The sequence below is a fragment of the Seriola dumerili genome, unplaced genomic scaffold (genome assembly GCF_002260705.1).
Source record: "Seriola dumerili isolate Sdu_G_001 unplaced genomic scaffold, Sdu_1.0 BDQW01000017.1, whole genome shotgun sequence".
Lineage (NCBI taxonomy): Eukaryota > Metazoa > Chordata > Actinopteri > Carangiformes > Carangidae > Seriola > Seriola dumerili.
This window is the reverse complement of record NW_019174272.1, coordinates 4,735,790-4,756,247: the sequence shown is the minus strand read 5'-3', so window position 1 is coordinate 4,756,247 and position 20,458 is coordinate 4,735,790. Positions and strand designations below refer to the sequence as shown.

The 20,458-nt window shown below is 41.7% G+C and overlaps 1 protein-coding gene across 1 annotated transcript in view; it reads left to right on the top strand.

Moving 5' to 3' along the window:
* The window catches only part of LOC111228592 (PDZ and LIM domain protein 2-like), a 35,473-nt gene extending 18,623 nt beyond the window's left edge, over positions 1-16,850 (top strand). Inside the window, exons 7-10 of the mRNA XM_022754575.1 lie at positions 9,427-9,545; positions 14,108-14,256; positions 15,058-15,169; positions 15,603-16,850. Of these exons, the coding sequence (XP_022610296.1) occupies positions 9,427-9,545; positions 14,108-14,256; positions 15,058-15,169; positions 15,603-15,795 (573 nt within the window). The 3' untranslated portion in view covers positions 15,796-16,850. The remainder of the gene's footprint in view (positions 1-9,426; positions 9,546-14,107; positions 14,257-15,057; positions 15,170-15,602) is intronic.
* Positions 16,851-20,458: the final 3,608 nt, after the last annotated feature.

Here is a 20,458-nt window from a genome sequence, read left to right as displayed (position 1 = left end):
CTTCCTCCAAGGGATGTCTACCCTGGTTTTAAAGTGGTGACGAGCCTCCTGCCACAGCGCTGTGATTAGTGAGTGCAGTTCTTTCAGAGCGCTCAGTGGGGAAATGGCTAGGGAGAGGCGTGCCATGGGCACACTGTGTATTATGCTGCTGGGGCTGGCAGGAACACAGCAGCCCAGTGAGCGCTGAGATGTGGAGCCTCCATGACAAGGGCCTCTGTCCTGCCTGAGAGGTGCAGAGTGCTGCTCTATCAGGTGATCAGCCTCTCTGAAAAGCTCCTAAAAGGCTTTTCCACCCCTGTTTTGGCTCCCTTAGTGAGGAGAGTGGGATGCGCAACAGGATCCCCCATTTTCCAGGGTGTTGGATATCCTGAGAAAAAGCCCCTGTACAATAGTGGCTGTGATTGCAGAGGCTGTGGAAGGCTGGTGCTGAGTTTTCCCTCACGTCACAACGCTTGTCGTTGTGTGATGGGAGCTGGAAGAGGTGGTGAAGGGGGGGGTGGCTGCTGACATTCCCAAACTGTACTTAGGCCATCACACCACTCTGCTGAAAAACACAGCAATGTCCTTTGTGCCTCATCATGGAGTCTTAACTGCATGCCTAAGAACACATGTGGGATAATATACAAAGAATTGTGGGTTTAAAATGGACAATGCATGTAATGACTTTCATAGGCAAAAGCCCTTGACTTGAATGCAATTGGCCTTTTCTACACATTTTTACATGTGTATACTACATACTGGAAGGAGCTTTTCGAGCTCCTATGGTGATTGATGATTTTTGTTTGTTAGTGCATCCAACATTTATTACCTGCTATTACTTGACTGCAAAAATATTTCCCCATTTTCCTGCATTGATTTTTAATCGGAAGATTTGGGTTCAAGTTTGTGTGGCAGAAACCATCCACTCTGCTGAAGCAACAGTCCCAACCTTCCAGCAACTGCAGAGAGTTAAAATGCATCGCTACTGAAATACATTGGAAACCCTGGTAGGAATAAATAAGTAAAGCTGTTTCCATCTATGATTCCAAAGTGGCATTGGTGGACTTTATTATGTGTAAGATTGTACCCTGCAGTTTTGTTTTGTCATGCCATGATGTGGCCAGCTATTTTCATGGGATTTAGTAAAATGAGCAAAGTTATCCTAGATTCCTGAAAGCCAAGCATGAGATTGTATCTGGACTGGCCCGGGCACCATCATGATTCAGAGCATCTGTTTATATCATCAAGAAGTGACCACAACAGGATCTCTGTTGCGATGAGCAGGGCCAAAACCAAACTGCTTTTCACGAGACATGACCCGTCACTGGGCCATTAGGACCAGGCTCCATGTCTGGGTTCGCAGTTGCTGCACTTTGAGGTTCCTGAGGGTTGCCTTAGCGGGCTGCCTGATCCTGTGCTGGGTTAGGAAGGCAGCTTTATAAATATTCCCTCTAGTCTAGGATAGGCAGCTTTGTAGGGTGACACTCAGTTTTTTGGTCTGTGCAGACCAAACTCTTCCTCTATGTGCTAAATTGGGTGGAGTGGCCTTGGCAGTATGACATGTGTCACTAAACTCTTTATCCAGACAGGACATGGTAAGTATCTGTACATCCTCTATCCCATACATTTGTCTGTCACCCATTCTCCTCTCAGCAGGCCAGCCTACCCGCCAGCAGTTGGCTTTGTCCTGCTCTATTCTGGAGGTTGTGGTGGACTGGAGTGCAAAGCTGCGGTCATTGCTTTGGAACAGAAATGGAGAGTTGACTTGAAGGAATAGAACTAAGTTTATGTTTTTTTTTTAATTCTTAAATGGACTCAAAATGTGAAACTTCATATTGCGTGCATTGTTGGGTGAAGAGTGAGAAAGTCTTGATCGTCAAGATGGAAAATTTGAAGAGGTAAAATGTACCTCACCTGTCGTGGCTTCTCCTCCAGCACTAAATACAGATATGCATATCTTTTCCTTGACGACGATGGCTTGGAATGATGTACTATTTCAGGATTGACATGAGTGGGGCTGCTGTTTGGTTTGGCAGGCCGCTGCTGTTCTAAGCCAAGCCAGTGTCAGGGGAGCGATGCTGGCTGTGGCCACGGTGGAGGGATGTTTTCTTCTTCTCTGCACAGTGAGCTCTGTGACTGGACAGCGTGAGGCCTCTTCACGTGGACTCGTAGCCGTTAAGCTTGGGGACCATTGTGGCCCCTACGCGGGCAGCATGCCTCTCCTCATCCCCACTGATTGATCAGCGCGCCTGTTTTTCTTTCCCCTGGAGTGGAAAAGCAAACTGGGGCACTTTTGATTCCCCATGCTTTCCAGGCCCCCGGGCGCACTCATGAGGACATTTGGCCGTGTGAGTTTATGGGGAAATGTTGGCTGGGAGAGATGGCCTTTTTACTATTTGGTGATGTTTACGAAGGTGGTTGAGCAGTATGTCAACATTCCAAAAGTTGTTGTCAAGGCAACGACCTGTATAACTGCGCCTCAGTGTATTCACGCCAACAAAAACAGACATGTCAGCATATATTCCCCCAGTTTTACACAGGACAACACCTACGTTTTAGGGTAATGGTTACTATGGCTGCATATTTTTGGTCATAAATCATAATTGTTAAGCTGGTAAAATGGCATCTGCAGTTAACACTGAAGAATAATTCTGCTACACTCAGACACCATAAATGATGTCTTGCTGACATTTTCGATTTATGTTTTGGCTGTTAGCGGAAATTCCTGTTGAAATATGAGAATTAAGCTATACTCCATCATATTGTATTGCATTATAAGTCATAGTACTATGTTGTTCAGTACAGTTACTATACCTCTGTGTGAAACCAGAGAGTAAGACATACCAGATGGTTTGTGTCTAATTATTGCAGTTGTGATATGTTGGACTCATGAACTATTAGAGCCTTTTTATGAAGGCTTTATGATGGCTTTAATTCAGCTTCTTTGATTGTTGTTGTTGTCTTTTTTTTTTTTTTTGCATACGAAAAGAGGCATTCAAGCGACCATAAATTAAAAGTTTCATGAAGTCCAGCGATTTTAGTCCCACCATAATGAACTCCAGATGTCTGATGAGCTTGATATGCTGCTTGAGTCAGAGCCTTGTGGGGAATTTAATAGGGATGAAAAATGTGTTGCTTGTAGCACCCTTCGTGAATAAATAAACGCTCAGACTCGTATTCATTCTTCATTGTGTGTCTGACTTTTGGTGGCAGTGTAGGTGAGTGCCTCCCCCAGACCACCTACACTTTGATCACATGAGACGGCTTTGGCTTCTCTCAGGGTCTGAAAGTATTCACTGTGCCATTACTTCCTCCACAATTCACACATTCAGGTTTATCCACATTTATCATGTGCTGAGCTTCAGGAATCATGGATGTTAAATTAAAGCTGCAGTACATAATAACTGTTACTTGATGTTCTTGTTTTCAAACATGTCTTGGAGCATATACCTGTAAACTCTTTGGCACTTATTTTGAAGTAAGACTGGAAAAAGTCCCACAGGCTGAAAGTTTAAAAAAAGCAAATGTTGATCTGTTATAGCTCACAGTGGAAACAGTGCACAGAGGTACTTACTGTAGGCTCATCGTCATCCTGTTGTCCTCATCTTTCTGCTGTTCATTTGGCCTCTAATCTTCTACATATGGTTTATATCTGTAGCAGTCTGATGGTGTGTGGCCGTGGTGAATGAAGGAGGAGGAGGGGGGGGGGGTATTAGCACTCGCATCACAAAGATCTGTCACTTCATTCCATGTTATTGAATGCTGCACTATGTAAGCCTGTGCCAAGAATTTATATGTAGAGAGCATTATAAAGGATTGAGAAGACTGAGCTTGCCTGCTAAAGCTTACTCCAGGATGAACTGGGTCCGGTATATGAACAGTTGTACATCCCTGTTTTGAAAAAGGTAAACTAACTATGCCTTAGGTTAGAAAACTAGATGTAGCTTTTGTGTATTAAACGCTGTTTTTGAAAATGCATGTGTAAAATTGGGGCTCACTACTTGAAGCACGGTCTATATTCCAATCAGCACTTTAGTCTGAGACCCTCCAGAAAGCAGCTGCAGTAGGATATGAGGCAATAAAAAAGGTAAAGAATGTTAATGACATGAATTTTAATATAAAATGATCCCCTGTGTTCAGTCATAGATTGTGTTTATTTGTTACAGAATGTGGACACAATAATGAGGCATCGCTCAGACATAATTACAAGCCAGGGTCCATCAGTGACAGTGGATAACGAGTAGGTTACCGTCAGCCTCAGGTCTTTGCTCAGGACCTCCACCAATGCACACGGCTGGATAGGAAACAGTGTACACAGCTCTGATTATTACCCAGCCCAGGATGTCTGCTGTCCCCTGCCTCATTTTAGTTTAGCAGTCATGTCTGTGGTGGAGACGGTGAATAAGCAGTTATAGCACTTTCTTACAGCGGTACCAAGCTTCCCAAAAATAAAAGCTCCTCTAAGCATCGCTCTTGTGTGCTGCTGGCCCATGCCCTGTAATTGAAGCTGCTGGGTGGTAATGATGATGATGCAGAGTGGCTTGCATGGAGCCAGACTGAAGGCTCCTCCACTGGCACTGTCCCCAACGTCTCTCATGGGCCTTGATCTGAAACAGCTGCCCTCACTTCAGTTTGCCATTTCCTGTTTGTTTGTTTGTTTGTGTCTTGAAGAAGCAAATCATAGGAGGCTTGTTGGTGTTTGAGTGATTCTCTTGCATGTTTTGACTGTTCGTTCTCCACCCCCCCCCACCCCCCCTCCTGTACCAAGTCTTTTCTTGAGCATAAGCCAGTAGCTTAGTCATTCATTCACTTGAATCAATCTGATCATGTCAGATTAAGTGTAGCCTATTTGTTCTTCTAAAAGATCTTTTATGTGACTTTAAGTGTAACAAGGGGAGGGGGGGGGGGTAAAGTTGATATCCTTAATCTTTTTAAATTGATAAATCATTGATGTAAACTGTTTGTTTGGTAGGTGCCATTAAGGGTTGGCACAATTATTGTGGTAGGACTCTCTCTTCATATACTGCTTTGAGAAATGTGGCTTGCCAAGGCTTGTCGGGTTGCACCTGTCTTGGCTGGCGATGCCAATCGTGTGTTCAGAATAGGACAGCACACGAGAAGTGACACATTTTGTTTTTGTATTTTCACATATTCAAGCCCAGCTTATTCCTGCTACTGTCGCATTTTACTGACACACAAGGGTATACTCTGTCTCTCGCCCAATGCATGCTGGGATAGGCTCCAGCCCCCCTCGCCTCTGCAAGGGATGAAGCGGGTTTACAAAATGGATGGATGATTCAAATAAAAAGCAGGCTTCAGCACAACCTTCTGCAACTAGTCTGTTGTCTTTGCTGCAGATGTTGTACTGCTGCACAAGGACACATCCAGCAGAAAGAAAGATTTCAAAACTAAAGCCCCTGAAAACATGAAATACTTATATCTCTATAATATTAAATCACTCAATAATAAAAATAATTAGTCCTTATGTATTACCTATTTAAAGATTTGGTTGACAGAAGCCATGCAAAATTAACAAAGAACCCTTCAATGGTCATCGTGTTTTGATTCAGATGTTGCTCAGTTCTCGGACCTCAGGTTTCTGCACAGAAATAGGTGACATCACCTTTTTGCAACTGATAAATACAGAAATTTCTTATATGAAATACCCAAAACTGCTCTAACTTAAAATAGTGTTTTTGTGTAGGACCTCATTGTCCATACTAAGAAGCTGAATGTGAAAATAGGTTTTGTGGGCCTTCTTAAAAAGGCAGAGCTTGAAACTGTAAGTGGCAGACTTAGGTTAGATACGTTATTGCATATGTAGCTCAAGGCCAGCACAACATAACAGCGACTTGCCCTAATCATCCAGGGTATGTTGACTATGAACAGTGTTTCCTCTAGGATTTGTTTAAGCAGTGGGCCATGGGTATCCCAAAGCCCTGGAAATCTACATTTCCAGGGATCTACACTCACTTTTTTTTTGTTCAAAAATTCAGTGCATAAATAACTTTAGGGGTGCAATGGAAATTGATCAAATAAGGTGTTTTTCCTGAATAAAGGGTCGGAGACATTAACAAGCAAAATTTATTTATTTATTTGAATACAAAAAGTACATTACATTTTTGATTATTGCTGTCTGGATGTATTTAACAATTATGTAATTATGACAGTCATCACGATGTTGATACTGAACAAATACAGAAGATCATGGTTCAAAAATATAGTCTATAAACTTAAATTACTGAGAAGACGACATCTCACTCTGTACAAACTTCTTCCCTCACTTCTTCCCTCACATCTTTTACAAGCATTAACAGTGTTGTGCAGAGGAGACAACAACAACAGCCAAGTTATTTTAGGCCTGACGTCAAGTTATTAATTGGATTAACATTAATTAGTGGAGGCTGATATAGACCACCAGTTTGTCATTTTAATGACTGAAAGCGACGCTCAGTACCGGCTAAGATGAGAAGCCGCAGCTGATGATTTCTCCACTGCTTTGTTAATTATTATTAACACTGGAGCTTAGTGAACCTGTGTATCTTTCCATCCTTTTTTGCTGGCTTATGCAAGTGCAGTGGGATAGTATGGAAAGCTATCTAAAGCTAAAATTCTGGCAGTGGCCGCTCCTGCAAAATGTACATAGCGGAAACACTGATGAACTCCTGATTACAGTTCAATGCAGCTTTAATCAGAGCTTCCTCCTTTGGCCAGCCACAGGAACCAGGAAGAATTGGCTGATGATTTTCTCCAGTGGTCTCTCCCATCTCTGAACCATGCTCCCATCCAAGACAAAATAATAGGCTTTCCCCAGCTTGCCTGTACCCCTCCCTAACTTTGATGGTGCATGAGACATAGGGCCATTGTTGGCACTGCCATGGTGCAGTTTACCAAAAACATTGCAGCTCTGAGATCAACCGTGTGTAATGGTTTGATGGCTTACAATGGACCAGTGATGATTTTAGAACAAAGATGTTTTGGATAGTGCAGTTTAAGGCCGTTGCCAGCCGTGCCATGGTTACTGCTATGAAATTCTGGCATCGGATAGTGCAGAATGGATGATGTTGATGGAATAACTGCTCAAGTTTTTTTTAACTTTCTAAGGTCAAGCTCAATCACAGCTGCATTCTCCCTGTCACAGAGGAGCGCTTGTTTTTTCTCTCTCCTTCCTTTTGTTTTTCTTTACTTCATTGCATTCCTCTGGAGTCTCGTAGATTAGACTTGTGATTTTATCCGTGAATTCTCCTGCTGTTGGAGAGCCTGAAGATCCACGCTCAGTAGCCAGACACTTATATAACATAGGTTTGGTTTGCATTAGTGTGGATTCATATGCACATACTGTGTTGCTTCACTAGGTCTTTCTGAAGGAATCCCTAAAGCATGCATCTCTATTGTGTATATGCCCTTGAGATTGGTTCACAGCAGGAGAGGACATGGATGTCTCTATTCTTGTATTCTGATGATATGGAACATGTGATCTTATGAGCCTGCAGTTATTGTGCTCAGTTTATCCTGGGAGGAATCACAGGGAGACGTCCCAACAATCGTTTCTGGTAAAGGCCTCCTGGCACGCACCGCTAATCTGCCCACTCACTAAGGAGAAAGAAGAGGAAAATTGGACTCAATTGAGAACAGAGACATTGTTCAAAGAGTTGCTGAATTGGAAGCGGGTGCTGGCATTGGGCGCACAAATCTTTGACTCCATCAGTGCCACTGTGTCAGCATCGAGCTCCAGCATCAACTCCAGCTCGAGTCTCAATCTTGTGCCGGTTGAAAGCGTCGGGTGGAGACATTTCTCCCTTGGATGAAGCCTGTGTAACACTGATGCCAGCTGGTGACGGATGAGGGAGAAAAACTCAGTGAGCTTTAGTGTGAAAGCTGCACTCTGGAGTTGTGTGTGGGCTGTTTGCACTCAGAGTTTTCCTGGACTCTGCACAGACCTAAAATAAAGTAATAGCTTTGTTACCCCAGCAAACCGGAAGTTGTGAAACTGTTTTGAGACTTGTTCCTTTTTTCTTTTTCTTTTTCTTTTTCTTTTTCTTTTTTTTTTTTTTTTTTTTTTTTTTTAAACCAAGTCATTTTGTTAGTTGGAATATTGCAGCAGTATGCTCTCTGTGATCAGTGAGTGGTCAGTGTTGCAGGTGGACATGGTTAGATGCCAGACAGTGTTGTGGATAAAAACAGTTTGTTTGTTGGGATTCCTGACAGTAAAAGTGTCTGGGTTGAGTTATGTGCTTTGCAGACTTGGTCCAGGTGTGCCAAGTGTTTAGTGTGCACATATACCTGAAGTCAGTTTAACTAGTGGCTCACTCAAGCTCTCTTATTACATAATAAAAGTTACATTAATCAACCTTTGCACTTAATGTATTAACCATGTGCTCCTGTATTTATTTGGCTTCTCAGAGCAACTGCAATAAAAAATGTCATTGGCACATGTGCTGAGAACTTAGTTTACAGCCTCTTGTGTACTGTAGGTATGCAGCGCCCTCTTCTGTCAAAAGTCAAATATTGTTCACTTAATTGTTCAGACTTCCTGAATTACACTGTTGGTACAGTAAGTGTTCAGTTTTGCTGGATTAGGTTCTCACCGTGTGGAATGTCTTTTCTCATTCCATGACGAGGGACACTGTTTATAATGACCATGAATAATTGTGAGATTTGCACTGCAGCTGGAATCCATTGAAGTACATGCTGCCTCTGTCTTTCCCATCAAAACAAAACTGCTGCTGGTGCCAAACATCTGTTGCCACATAATCTATCATCCATCAGCTGAGGAGCTGAAGTACCACTCTGATTATAAATGGTAATCAAGATAAAAAATGTTGATGGAGGTCGCTGTGATTGTTGAAACTGATCTCAAACTGAGTCATGCAATAGAAACTATTTGAGAGCGCAGGGCACCAAATACAAACAAAGACAAATTGTATTGTTTGCTCTGTACTTGAAACTGAAAGAACTTCTCCAGGTTTCAGTCAAATGTGATGATGATGATGAAGTAGAAGGAACGAGCTCCAGTGTTCTGCATGTGGTCTTTCTCCATCTGGGGCTCATTTAAGCTACAGATAAATCTCTCTGTTTTTGATCTTGACTGAATATATCCTACATGATGGTGTGTCAGACTTCCAGGTTGTCATACAGCACAGTCTCCTCAGATTTAGAGCTTCCTGAAATAGGGACACTACTTTTGTTCAGCGCCAGTACGCTGTTTGGTGGAGCAGTGGTCCAGAAACACTGCTGGTGAATTCCTGCCTCTGTACTCAACATAGTTCTTTTTGTGACTCTCTTACTGTAACATTGCATCATGGTCTAAGCACTTGGACAAGTCAATAGTCTCAATAGATTCCTCAGCTTTGAAGTGCAAACTTGGTTTCAGCTGCTGCAAGAAGTTTGACTTTCACATTACTCACTCTCTCTTGCTTTTGTTGTGACTTTTCTCTTCCTCCACAGGAGTTCTCCCCTTCAGACTACAGAAATAACTCTGTGTCCAGCAGAACCCCTACCCCACCAGGACGCTACTCGCCCCAGAGTCCCATCGATCGGGATGTACCCATGTCTCCCCGACGCAGGTAAACAGCAGTCGCATCACAACCACCAGTTTTACTCGAGTTTACTTTTATAATTACTACTTGTTTATTCAATAGCTAATCAAATGATATTGAACAATCCAAAATTATACCTTATACCTACCAATCATAACGTGCCAAAAATCTATTTCCTCTTCAGAGACTTGAGTGTACAACACAGCCTAAAGCTTCCACATAGTTTGGTGTTGTATCTTACAAGAGTGTGTATAATGTACAGTCAGTCACTCCACACCATCTATGGGCCAGTAGTGGTTACACCCATAAATTCAAGCCTAAGAAATCAACATGACCTAGTCCCAAGAAGCTTGTAGTCTTTTCATACTTGCAAGAAAAATGACAAACGTTTTCATGTTTTCAGGTTGTACAAATTTGAGTTTAAGACAACGGTATTGATGTTTGTGTATAGTAATGTTTGAAATCCATGATTTTGTTGTAATGAAAGTGACAAATGATGATATAGTAATACACCTTACACCTCAATATTGTTGCTTTGACGGTATTTGAACATAAAATGGTCAACATGAGCTTGACAAACTCTGTTGCCGGGCTATTATATTGGGTTGTATAAGCTTGTGTCAGTGGTTATAATATTGCTGTATTTTCCATATTTGAGATTTTATCTGAGAGGCCAGAATCCTGCTGCTATAAACATTCCTTTGTATATTTGTCATTATTGTTTCCCCCTTTAACAGGTCTCTGTGGAAAGGGAATTGAAAGTGTAAATGGACTGAAAAGTCTGTTAGTCAGCTTGTGAAGTCACTGCTGTGTTGCAGCTGACTCTTGGTCCTTACAGCTGTTTGCAGCTGCACTCTGAGTTGACGACTACATATGAATTTTCAGCCTTTGGGAAACACTACATTGTGTCCACCACCTGCACTTCAGTTTGCTTTTTCCTGCTTCGCCCATTCTGATGAGGTGATGTAGCTGTAATTTGACTCATTTCACAGTGTGCAGGTGGCAGGCTTGCTCACCGGTGTTTTTTGTTTCAGCAGAAATGAAAATCTTTTTAGTCTCTCTCACATAATCCTTTGTGTCCACTCTCTCTGCTGGAGAGCCTGGTGCCTGTGTTTCCTCAGTGCAGGGTGGTTGACTTGGCCCCAGTTCCCTCCTGGGTAACCACGGCTAATGATATGACGTGTCAGCAACTGCAGTCATATCCAAACACCCCACATTGCCAAAAAAGTCTGATTTCGCCTCTCCCCCTGATTGGACCCCAGTCTGGAGCCCCCAGCCTGCACAGCAAGCCTCTCTCTGCTCCTTTACAGCCAATCACAGACTAAGTGACACCCATTTACCCACCCCTTTGTGTCGCGTGGCCAATGAGTTTCAGCCCAGGGGCACACCTTTCAGTCAGACTCTTGTTTTTCTGTCTAGTCTGGTTTAGATAGAGGTGTGTGTTTGGCATCTGTGTGTGTGTGTCTGTGTGTGTGTGTGGGGGGGGGGATGTGTGTGTGTGTGCGCTAGTATTGTTTTTTTTTTTTTTCTTTTTTTCTCTCTTGTATGTTCTGAGTTGCTCTAGCAGTGTGAGAAATAATAGGACTGTTACAGTGTGGAGTAGTTGAGCTCCGTCTCTTTGTTCTCTCTTTCCTTTTGAGGTGAGTCTTTTGGCTTTTGTCTTTTTGATCTCTTTTGTCAAGATGTTCTAATTTTGGTTTAGATGTTGTACTGCATCTGAAGCCGGATCAGAAATGTGGAAAGAATTTAGCCTTGTGATCTTATATGTGTTTTGGCTACACACATTTTGAGTCAATGCTATGACTAGATCATTATCATAGCTCCCTTTTGCCAAGGCTGGGTATGGAAACCGGCTTCACATTTGTCTCAGATGCAGACATTCTGTAGATGTGAACATTTTAAAGGACAATTCCCAGATGACAAACTAGTCTGAAGTTCCCTGATACTTTGTGAAATCTGTGAGCTATCACTGTGAATCTGCCCACTCGACTGCTTGTTCAGATACATGTCGCTGTCTGTGATCATCATTTTGTTTTTTTGTTTTCCTCCCATTTGACTTAGACTTCCCAATTTTTTTGAGATTGCATGTCAGCTGGGATGGGGAGCAAAGCAAAAAGGGGAAATGGATTGCTGAGGGTGGAGCTGAGCATGAGGAGAACTTGGAGGGTGTGCTTTAGAGGTCTGTTTTCAATTTGAAGCATGTTCAGTGATGCAGAGGACAGGGTCTGAGCATTTGTTTCAATCGCATATTTGTTTTGTCTGTTTACCATTTCCTGTTTCTGTCATGGTTATTCATTAGGAAATGATGAGGGAACTCATCAATGAGTCAAGTTGCACATTGGAATTCATATAAAATGATCAAAACATGGTGAAAGTTCTCACTTAAGCTGTCAGCTTTAACAGAGACTCAAATGCAGGACTTTTCATCCCCAGTTTTAGGACAATGCAGCAGGACAGTGATCCTGACATAAAACCAAAGAAAACGGGGGGGTTATCTGGCCAAACAGTTAATGTTTTGGCTGGCCGAGTCCATCACCTGACCTTAGTCCAACTAAGCATGTGTTTCACAGACTGAAGGAAAAACCCTGAAAAAAGAAGTGAGGGTTGCTGAAGTACAGAACTGGCAGAGCACCGCCAGGGAAGAAGCCAAGTATTTGCTGATGGCTGCGGTTCATAAATACTGTAGACTACAAAGGATTTGACACCAAATATGTGACCCAACTTTATCCAAGTTTATGTTAATTTGGCAAATTACTTATCATTCCAGTAAACTCGGTAATTGTGTATAAAAAGCATTTTTAAATCCTACACTATTTGCCCAAACTAAAGCTTATGCACTCCATATTGACCCCATAATCACTGTTTTGCTTCAGTATGCCGGAGTTATATGTTTGACAACAATGCAACCAAATTCAAAGCCTCATGGTTTACATCTACACTGCTGGTCAAAAGTCTCAGCTGTTATTTAAATTTAAATAATTCAATTTTTCAAGTGTTTCTGAAATTAAAGTATAGAAAATTTGATAAATTGAAGATTTTAAAAACCAGGAATCATGGAATATCCTTGTTAATCTAAATTTTTGACAAATACACCTGTTACATTTTTTATACAAAGGAAATGAAACATTGTTCACAAAGTTTGTCCCAATGCTGTTGCAGAAGTTCCCACAAATATGTTGCACTTGTAGGTTACTTTGCTTTCATTGTCTGTCCAGTTCATCCCAAACCAGCTCCATGGGGTTTAAGTCTGTGCTGTTCTTCCATCATGTGATGGACAGATAATTCTTTTTTTCTAATGTGTTGGGTCATTATCTTGCTGCAGGAAAACCGTTTTTCCTAGATTTTTCAGTTTTCAGTTGCTCAGTACTTTTTTTTTTTTTTTTTTACCTTGGGCAGTTTATTAATTACCTTTTGTACCATTCAAGGTTATTCACTGGATTTGAACCGCTGACATTGCAATAAAACTGGAAAAATTGGGGTGTTGTAAAACTTTGGACCAGTATGTATGTATGTGTATGTATGTTAAATCACTGAAGCAAGCAGTTGACATTGGTGAAGATGAGGTCATTGTCTCCGAGCAGATTCTTCACAGCACAGGTGTGGGCAGATCTGTTGTATGTGACAACAGCTGGGACACTCAGTCAGGTTAAGTTGACTGACTCTGGCTGACAAGTTGGCTACAGGTGGAAGGCATCAAACCACACCTTGCCCGGCTTGTGTACCTGGCCAACTGGTTCCTACTGACAGCAAACACTCAGCAGCTCCCTCCAGAGAACATACTTTGTGTCTTTGTGTTTCTTCTATCTTACTAATACATCTGGAAGTCCGGGTTCGAATGCATGTGTTTCTTCAGCAGGACGGGATTGGTATTCATCCACACATTAAGTATGGAAGAAGCAGTAAAACGTAACCGCTTTTCCACCACACCAGGGGTAAAGAATTTGCTTGTAAAGTGAGCCACTGTTCTGTTTGCTAATTGCTTAATGAGCTGACAGCATCTACTACCCTGAGGTGAAAGCTTCCTCTCCCCTCCTGCCCCCTCCTGTGCATTGAGATGCAAAGTTAGAAGTAGTTTTCATGTTGTTTCTTGGCTGTTTCATAGACTATTAGTTCAAGATATAAAGCTCATGTCTATTATTTTTTTTTATCAGGCCTTTTGTCAGGTAGAGGACTTCCTAACTAACACAATAGTCGTTGCTGAAAAGATTTAATCACTATTATTGCGTGTAAGAAAAGACGCATGCTATATAGCTTCCACTGTTAGCCCTTATGTGCTCTTTGTTTTAACCTTGGGGCTGTTTTCTGAGTTGGAACAGCCCCTTTTTTTTTTAAGGGGACAGTCGGACGATCCTGACGAGCATGTGATGTGCGGACTCTGTTTGGCCTCTTGCCTGTGGTGTGCAATCTAGACTTCATACTTGGAGGTCAAAGTCTCAAAGCCAGCTGCTGCCCCTTGGTTCATTTCCTCTGCATTCAGTTAAACCAGACTCACAAGTCTTTCATAAACGTACATTTACAACTGAACACGTCACAAAGAGTTTGACCTGCACTACGGTTTTGCTGAATGCAATATTTTCTTCTTTCTACAGCAGTTCGAGCTCTGACTTTGCCATGCAAAGGTTCGACAGGGACTCAGAGGTGTACAAGATGATCCAGGAGAATAAGGAGTCCCGCACGGCACCTCGTCAGTCCAACACCTTTAAAATGCTCCAAGAGGTCCTGGAGGCTGATGAGAAAGGTTAGAAGCACTCTGCAACCCATGTTCAGAATTGAAAATAGAGAATCTGCCACAGTCTTACATCAGTGTATGCATATGCACAAACGCATCCTAAATAATTTTAATCAAACTTTTTTTTCGGCGTAAAATGGATGCTGTTAAATGTGTTCAGTGTGTTCCTAATTAAAATGTACAACCTTATAACAGAATAAGCAGGAAAATGGTTGGAACATGAAAAAATTACATGGAGGAGCAAAAGCAACAGACCTCATGCACGCTACAGATTCATATTGGGGATTGCTTTCAGGGTCTGTCCATCAGGCCAAATGCAACATGATTTACATCATCTCCTGCAGTTGTTTGCTGGCTGCATCTCCATCTTGAAATCATCTGTCAAATGTGCATCATGCAGAACAAGTGTGAGTTAATGAATAGTGACTTCCATATGGTCATCACCTGTGCTGGTTGGAGAGAGCAGCCCTCCAGTGTGCAGTTCATAATGTGAGCAGCACATCATGGAATGCATCTGTTCTCCTTTTCCCCCTTCGCTTTGATAAATGTCAGAGCAAATAAATCCAGATAGTAATAACATTCTTTCATGACGTGATAATGAGCAATGTGTGGAAACCTATTTCATGAACCGTGTCCCGTGGGTGATGAGATAGTGATGACTGGTTTGGGAACACAAACAAGCTCCACTGACAGAGGGCAGTGAAGACAAACAGTGTGTTGATGTGACAAACAGGGAGACACAAGCCTGTCAGAACATCCTTGTGAGCTGCTCTCTTCATGTATGTGTGTGTCTGCGTGTGTGACAAACAGAGGCAGCACTGCGGTTTCCAGGGAAACTCTCGCCCAGTGTCCCTAAACCAACCACATCAGTGGGAGGAGTCAGCAAACATCACACCTGTGAGAAGTGTGGCACCAGCATTGTGTAAGTCTGTCACCTGCTGTTACACCCTCACTGGCATGACATAGGCGTGTTAATAATTACAATGATAATTTTCCCTGAAGTAAAACAAGTAAAAACAAATCTGCAAGTGGGACAGTTTCACTTCCTTCTAAATCAGATCCAATGTTCGAATTTTCCTCATCTTAAGTATCATGTTACAGATAAGTTATCACCACACTGGCAGTGCATTTGTTTACAATAAACAAGAAAATAAAAGAAGTCTAACTTCCGATGACTATGACATGAACATGCTAATGTTATTACCGTGGTACCAGCTTGTCACTTTTTTTCTATAAGATACAAATTAAACTGATGTTTTGTCTGTGCTCATCTGCAGCGCTCAAGTTGATTTGCATTGGAAATTGTACACTGTTGTCAGATAGACTGGTCTCTGACTGTGTTCATCTTGCCACAGCACACAGGCCGTGCGCATCACGGACGACCGCTTCCGCCACCCAGAGTGCTACACATGCACAGATTGCGGTCTTAACCTGAGGATGAGAGGTCACTTTTGGGTTGGAGATGTGATGTACTGTGAGAAGCACGCCAAACAGAGGTACCAAGGCCCAGGTAGTTCCCCCCAAGCCACCGTGTCCCCACGCCAATGAGTCTGCCACTCCACATCTGTTTCTGCTCGGGATATAGAGGGCTGCTTGTCTGCCTCAAGATCCACCTCATCTGACTCAGTTACAGACCTTGGGATGGGGCATGGAGGTGGACACTGGTCACTGATATGGCAGAGGATGTCCTTTTCTGATCACATTTAACTATACTTTGCAATATTATGATTCACTTTCTTGCCTTTCTTGTAATTGTATCAGAATAGGGGCTTTGTTTTTCACAAGGCCCCGCCTCCACAGTCTCTTTAGGTTAATCTTAGCTCTAATGATGCACAGCTGCCATGGACTCAAGCCACATTACGTTGTACTAAAGCCAGATTTACATAACAACAACGCTTAAGACAAACTCAGCAGGACTGGCTCTCTGACTCTGAGGATCTGGATAATCATTTGAATCTCCTGCTGACACAAAGGGACCAAAATCTCACCTACACTTCATGCCATTTAAAAAAAAAAGAAAAAAAAAGAAAAAAAAAAGTACTGTACACAGACACTGCTCTGTGTAGGTGTGTGTGGGTGTGTATAGGTGCATGCTTTCACATGCAGAAGTGTGTTGGCTTCTGCATGCCTTCCCTGCATCTGTGCGTGACTGTGTGTGTGCATGAGTGAAGAGAGAGTGAGAGAAGGGAAGGGGGGTCCAGGTTATTAAAGACACAAAGGAGTTTGTGAAATTTACGCTACAGTTTGGCCAAAAACCCTTGAGCTTTTCCGTATTTCTTTTGTAAGCAGAGTTAATGAGTAAAAATAATGAAAAAAAAACATATTTGCTGATGTGTTTGGCTGTTTTGATGCTTATGAGGGACTATAGATTCATTCAATATACAATATTTTTGATGTTTTTGTGATGAACTGTATTCTATAATATAAACCATTTAAAATGCATAATGTATGCACAGGACATTTGGTGTGAAAAGAATTAATGATGATGATGATGATGATGATGATGATACTACACTTGTCCAATTACAGCAGTACTCAGAGACACACTATAATGTCTTCATTTCATGTGGCACTTAAAAATAAAATCGCACAACCTGACGCTTCTTCAGTGATTATGATTGTGTTGGAACAATGAAGAATACTGTATAGAGCGAAAATATCTTCCCGCATCAACACTGTTTCATGACTTCTTTGTGACGTCTGTCTGTCTGTCCTGCAATTTCACATTACACTTCACATTATTACCACCTGACAGGCATCAAATGAGGTTGTTTTTGTCTCTTCACCATAGAGGTATGGCACATATTAAATAACATAAATAACACAGGTAATATACAAACAATAGTTTCTTGTTTGTAATGATTCTTTATGTAATAAAAACACAAGGTTTTTTAATAGATCTTTTTAGACACAGCTGAGATTTAACAGTAAAGCCCAGGTGTAAGTAATGACATTAATGATGACTCCATTCCAGTAGTGTCTCAATAAGGCGGCATGTAAATTACTAAATAATTAAACCAACTGTAACTTGTGAAAATGTCTGCCCTGTCGATGGCCTATTTACTATATAGAGCTATATATATAGGTGTGTGTGTGTGTGTGTGTATGTGTATATATATATATATATAATCTCACTAAATCATTAACCGTCTGTCTTATTTCACCCAAGTGTTTCAATCTGAAATCCATATAAAAAAAATCAGGTTTTTCCATTTGGGATAAAAATGGGCACAAAAATGAATCATTTTTAGTAGCTAATGTTTGGAGACATATTTCATATCTATTTCCACTGTCCTATTGATGTTTGATTTGGCATCACTTGTAGAGAGGTAAACTGACGACCTCCGTTTCACCATACATTTACCTATAGTACAAGAACTGTGAGATCTGTATTAAACAAACTACACAGACCCCCTTTTTTTTTAGCTTGGATTGAAATGAGTTCATCGTTCACAAGAGCTTATTTATCACTGGGACACTGCTGCATGGAGTTCACAGCATTACAAAACGATGGGAAGTGGTCACATCACTGTTCAAAGAAGACAGGTTTGACATGTAGGGTGTTACCCACATCTAACAGACTTTGCAGCAAATTAGCAAGGTGAGTTATACCTTGTGAGCTGTAAAGCTGAAAGTAGCCAACAGCGCCTTAGGGTGTGCAACTGCTCTGTCGCTCTTTGATTATTCAAGTAATTCACTTCGAAAACCAGAAGAGGGCAGCATCACGACAGTTTCAACTGTGAACTTCTGGAGGGATGGAAAATGAGGGAGCAAAAGTGGAACCACCACTGCTACAGCTAGACTTAGATTACACATGAATCACGACTTCGTCTTGTATCTCCATAGAGTCTTTGCAGAGCGATACATACATGCTTTAGATATAAAATCTAATTTAGTTACCACTGTGGAGAAATGTGATATTAGGATTGAGTTTTACATAAACCTAAAGCTAACAAAACACATACAGTAAATTAAAGTTATGATTGGGAAGTTCAGATTACATACATTATTTTTTTTCAGTTATTAGACTATTGAGTGCTGCCTTAAATAGGAATTGCTAAATATTAAGTATGAATATAAATACAAGAATGAACAAACGAGATCATAAAAACAAATTTGCAATATTTATACTGGATTCTACCACTACTGCTACTGACAGTAATTCCTAATGATCAACAAAGGTATTTAGAGTTGAGAAATACGGCACCACATTATGATTCGATAACCCCATTAATTGTGGAAGGAGTGGGTTTAATGTCCCCCATAAACCCTTAATTAAAACCATGCAACCAGGAAAAGCACAGAACTGCAGGACTGACAGAGCGGTAGGCTACAGCGAGCGTGGGCCCTCTGCGTGCTACTGATCACACCACTAGATGTCATGGGCTCCTCAAGAAATACTCAGCCACAGATGAGGGCCTGAGAGAGGGCCTGATGTTTGCATCCCTGCTGGAAGTTTTCTTTTGTTTATCCACTGGCAGAAACACGAGCCTGAGCTATGCCTCAGTCTCAGCACTCGCTCGGTCTGCTTCACATCTCTGTGCTGAAAACCCCATTGTTTTTAACATATTTCTGATCTAGCGTGCGATTTTGTGAGGACAACAGGAAAATGCCCAAGAGGAGTCAGCAAACAGCCATCTCACGTATTGTCTGTCGTCTCTCACATCGTCTGTCATACATCACGAAAGCTTGCGTAACTTCCACCAAAATCTCCCCGAAGACATTATCTCAGTCTTAACTTCTTGAGCCTCCAAGCTTCTCCGCGTTCCACCTTTCCATCCCGACGTTTTTCCCTTTCTCAATACCCCACCTGGAATGGAGTCCAGATGTGGAACAGGGAGAAGGAGAGATTGCTTGCTCGGCTATAAGGAGCGAGGGGGCTGTGGGGAGCATAGAGAGAAAATGTTGGAACGACATTAAAGTTTGTCTGGATGCCATTAAGTACAATTTGATGTAATGTGCAGTTTGGAACGTGACATTTTAAATGGAAACTGTGCTCTCCAGATGAGAGAGATTTGGGCCTTGTGGAGTTGGAGGGGGGTGTTGTACTTGAAGCCTTATTTAACAGCTTGGATAAACAGTCCTCTGTTTCGTTGCTGAGCAGGCGCCCATCTACTCCTTGTGCTTTCTTTCAATAATCATGCTGGCTCTCTGAGCCCGCTCCAGTGTACAGTATCATATACAGGAATAACAAACCCGGGGTCCACTGTGTGGGTCAGAGCACAGTGCACCATTATACTGTTCGCATGACTGAGGTGCCTGCAGTTTGGATATGTCAGTGAATACATGTCAAGCCCAATTGCATAAAGTCCCTTTTCAAAAGCTTTCCTGCTTCACCTTCTCATATTTTGAAATATTCTCCAGATTTGAGTCGCCACGGTCTCTATCCTCCCTGGGCCTCTCGTATATCAAAAAGTATTTTTAAAACAGAAATCCATTACTGTATTTTGGGAACTTTCCATACACACAGGCAAAAATGTGAAAAGGAGACCTTGAGGAAGTTTATGATCCTCTGTGTTTTTTGGATTGTGTGTGATTCTTTCAGGGGGGGGATGTCATGTTTTAAGAAATATTATTCTTTCAACAGCAGATTAAACTTTTGGAATAGGATATTTTTCGTTCAGAGTTTCTCTAAATCAAAAGATTTGGCCTCTGCAAATATCAACATGCAGCTGATCTGTTATCTGCTCTGTCAACACCAACAACATATGTTCTGTGAAGAGCAAAACGTCACTTTCACTTGGCTTTGAATTGGGCTGCAGGATTTCTGAATTTTCAGCAGGTTCGTTTGACTTGTTAAAACTACAAGAACTAATTTGCATCAGCCCCTCAGCAAAAATGGCCATCACCACATGAAAACCTATATTAAATAACCTATTTATTGCAGTAGTTTTGTGGGTAGCTCACTGTTGCCCATGGCCTCCAAGTGGACATGAAAATAATATGATAATTTACTCATATCATAAAGTTATCATCTACAATATGAGAGCTCAGTCTCAATACATTTTCAAGATCAAACTCTTGTGAACTGCCATAACTCTCTCTGCTGTAACAATACAGAATTTACTGAAGTGTATCTATAAAAGTCTTTACTTCCTCTCCTTCCCGCTGATTGAATGAAAAGCCTTTGATCTGCTGAAACACACAATACACAAGAGGCCTTCAGCACTCATTCATAACTTCAGTTTGCTCTCCCGATGCAGGCGCTCAT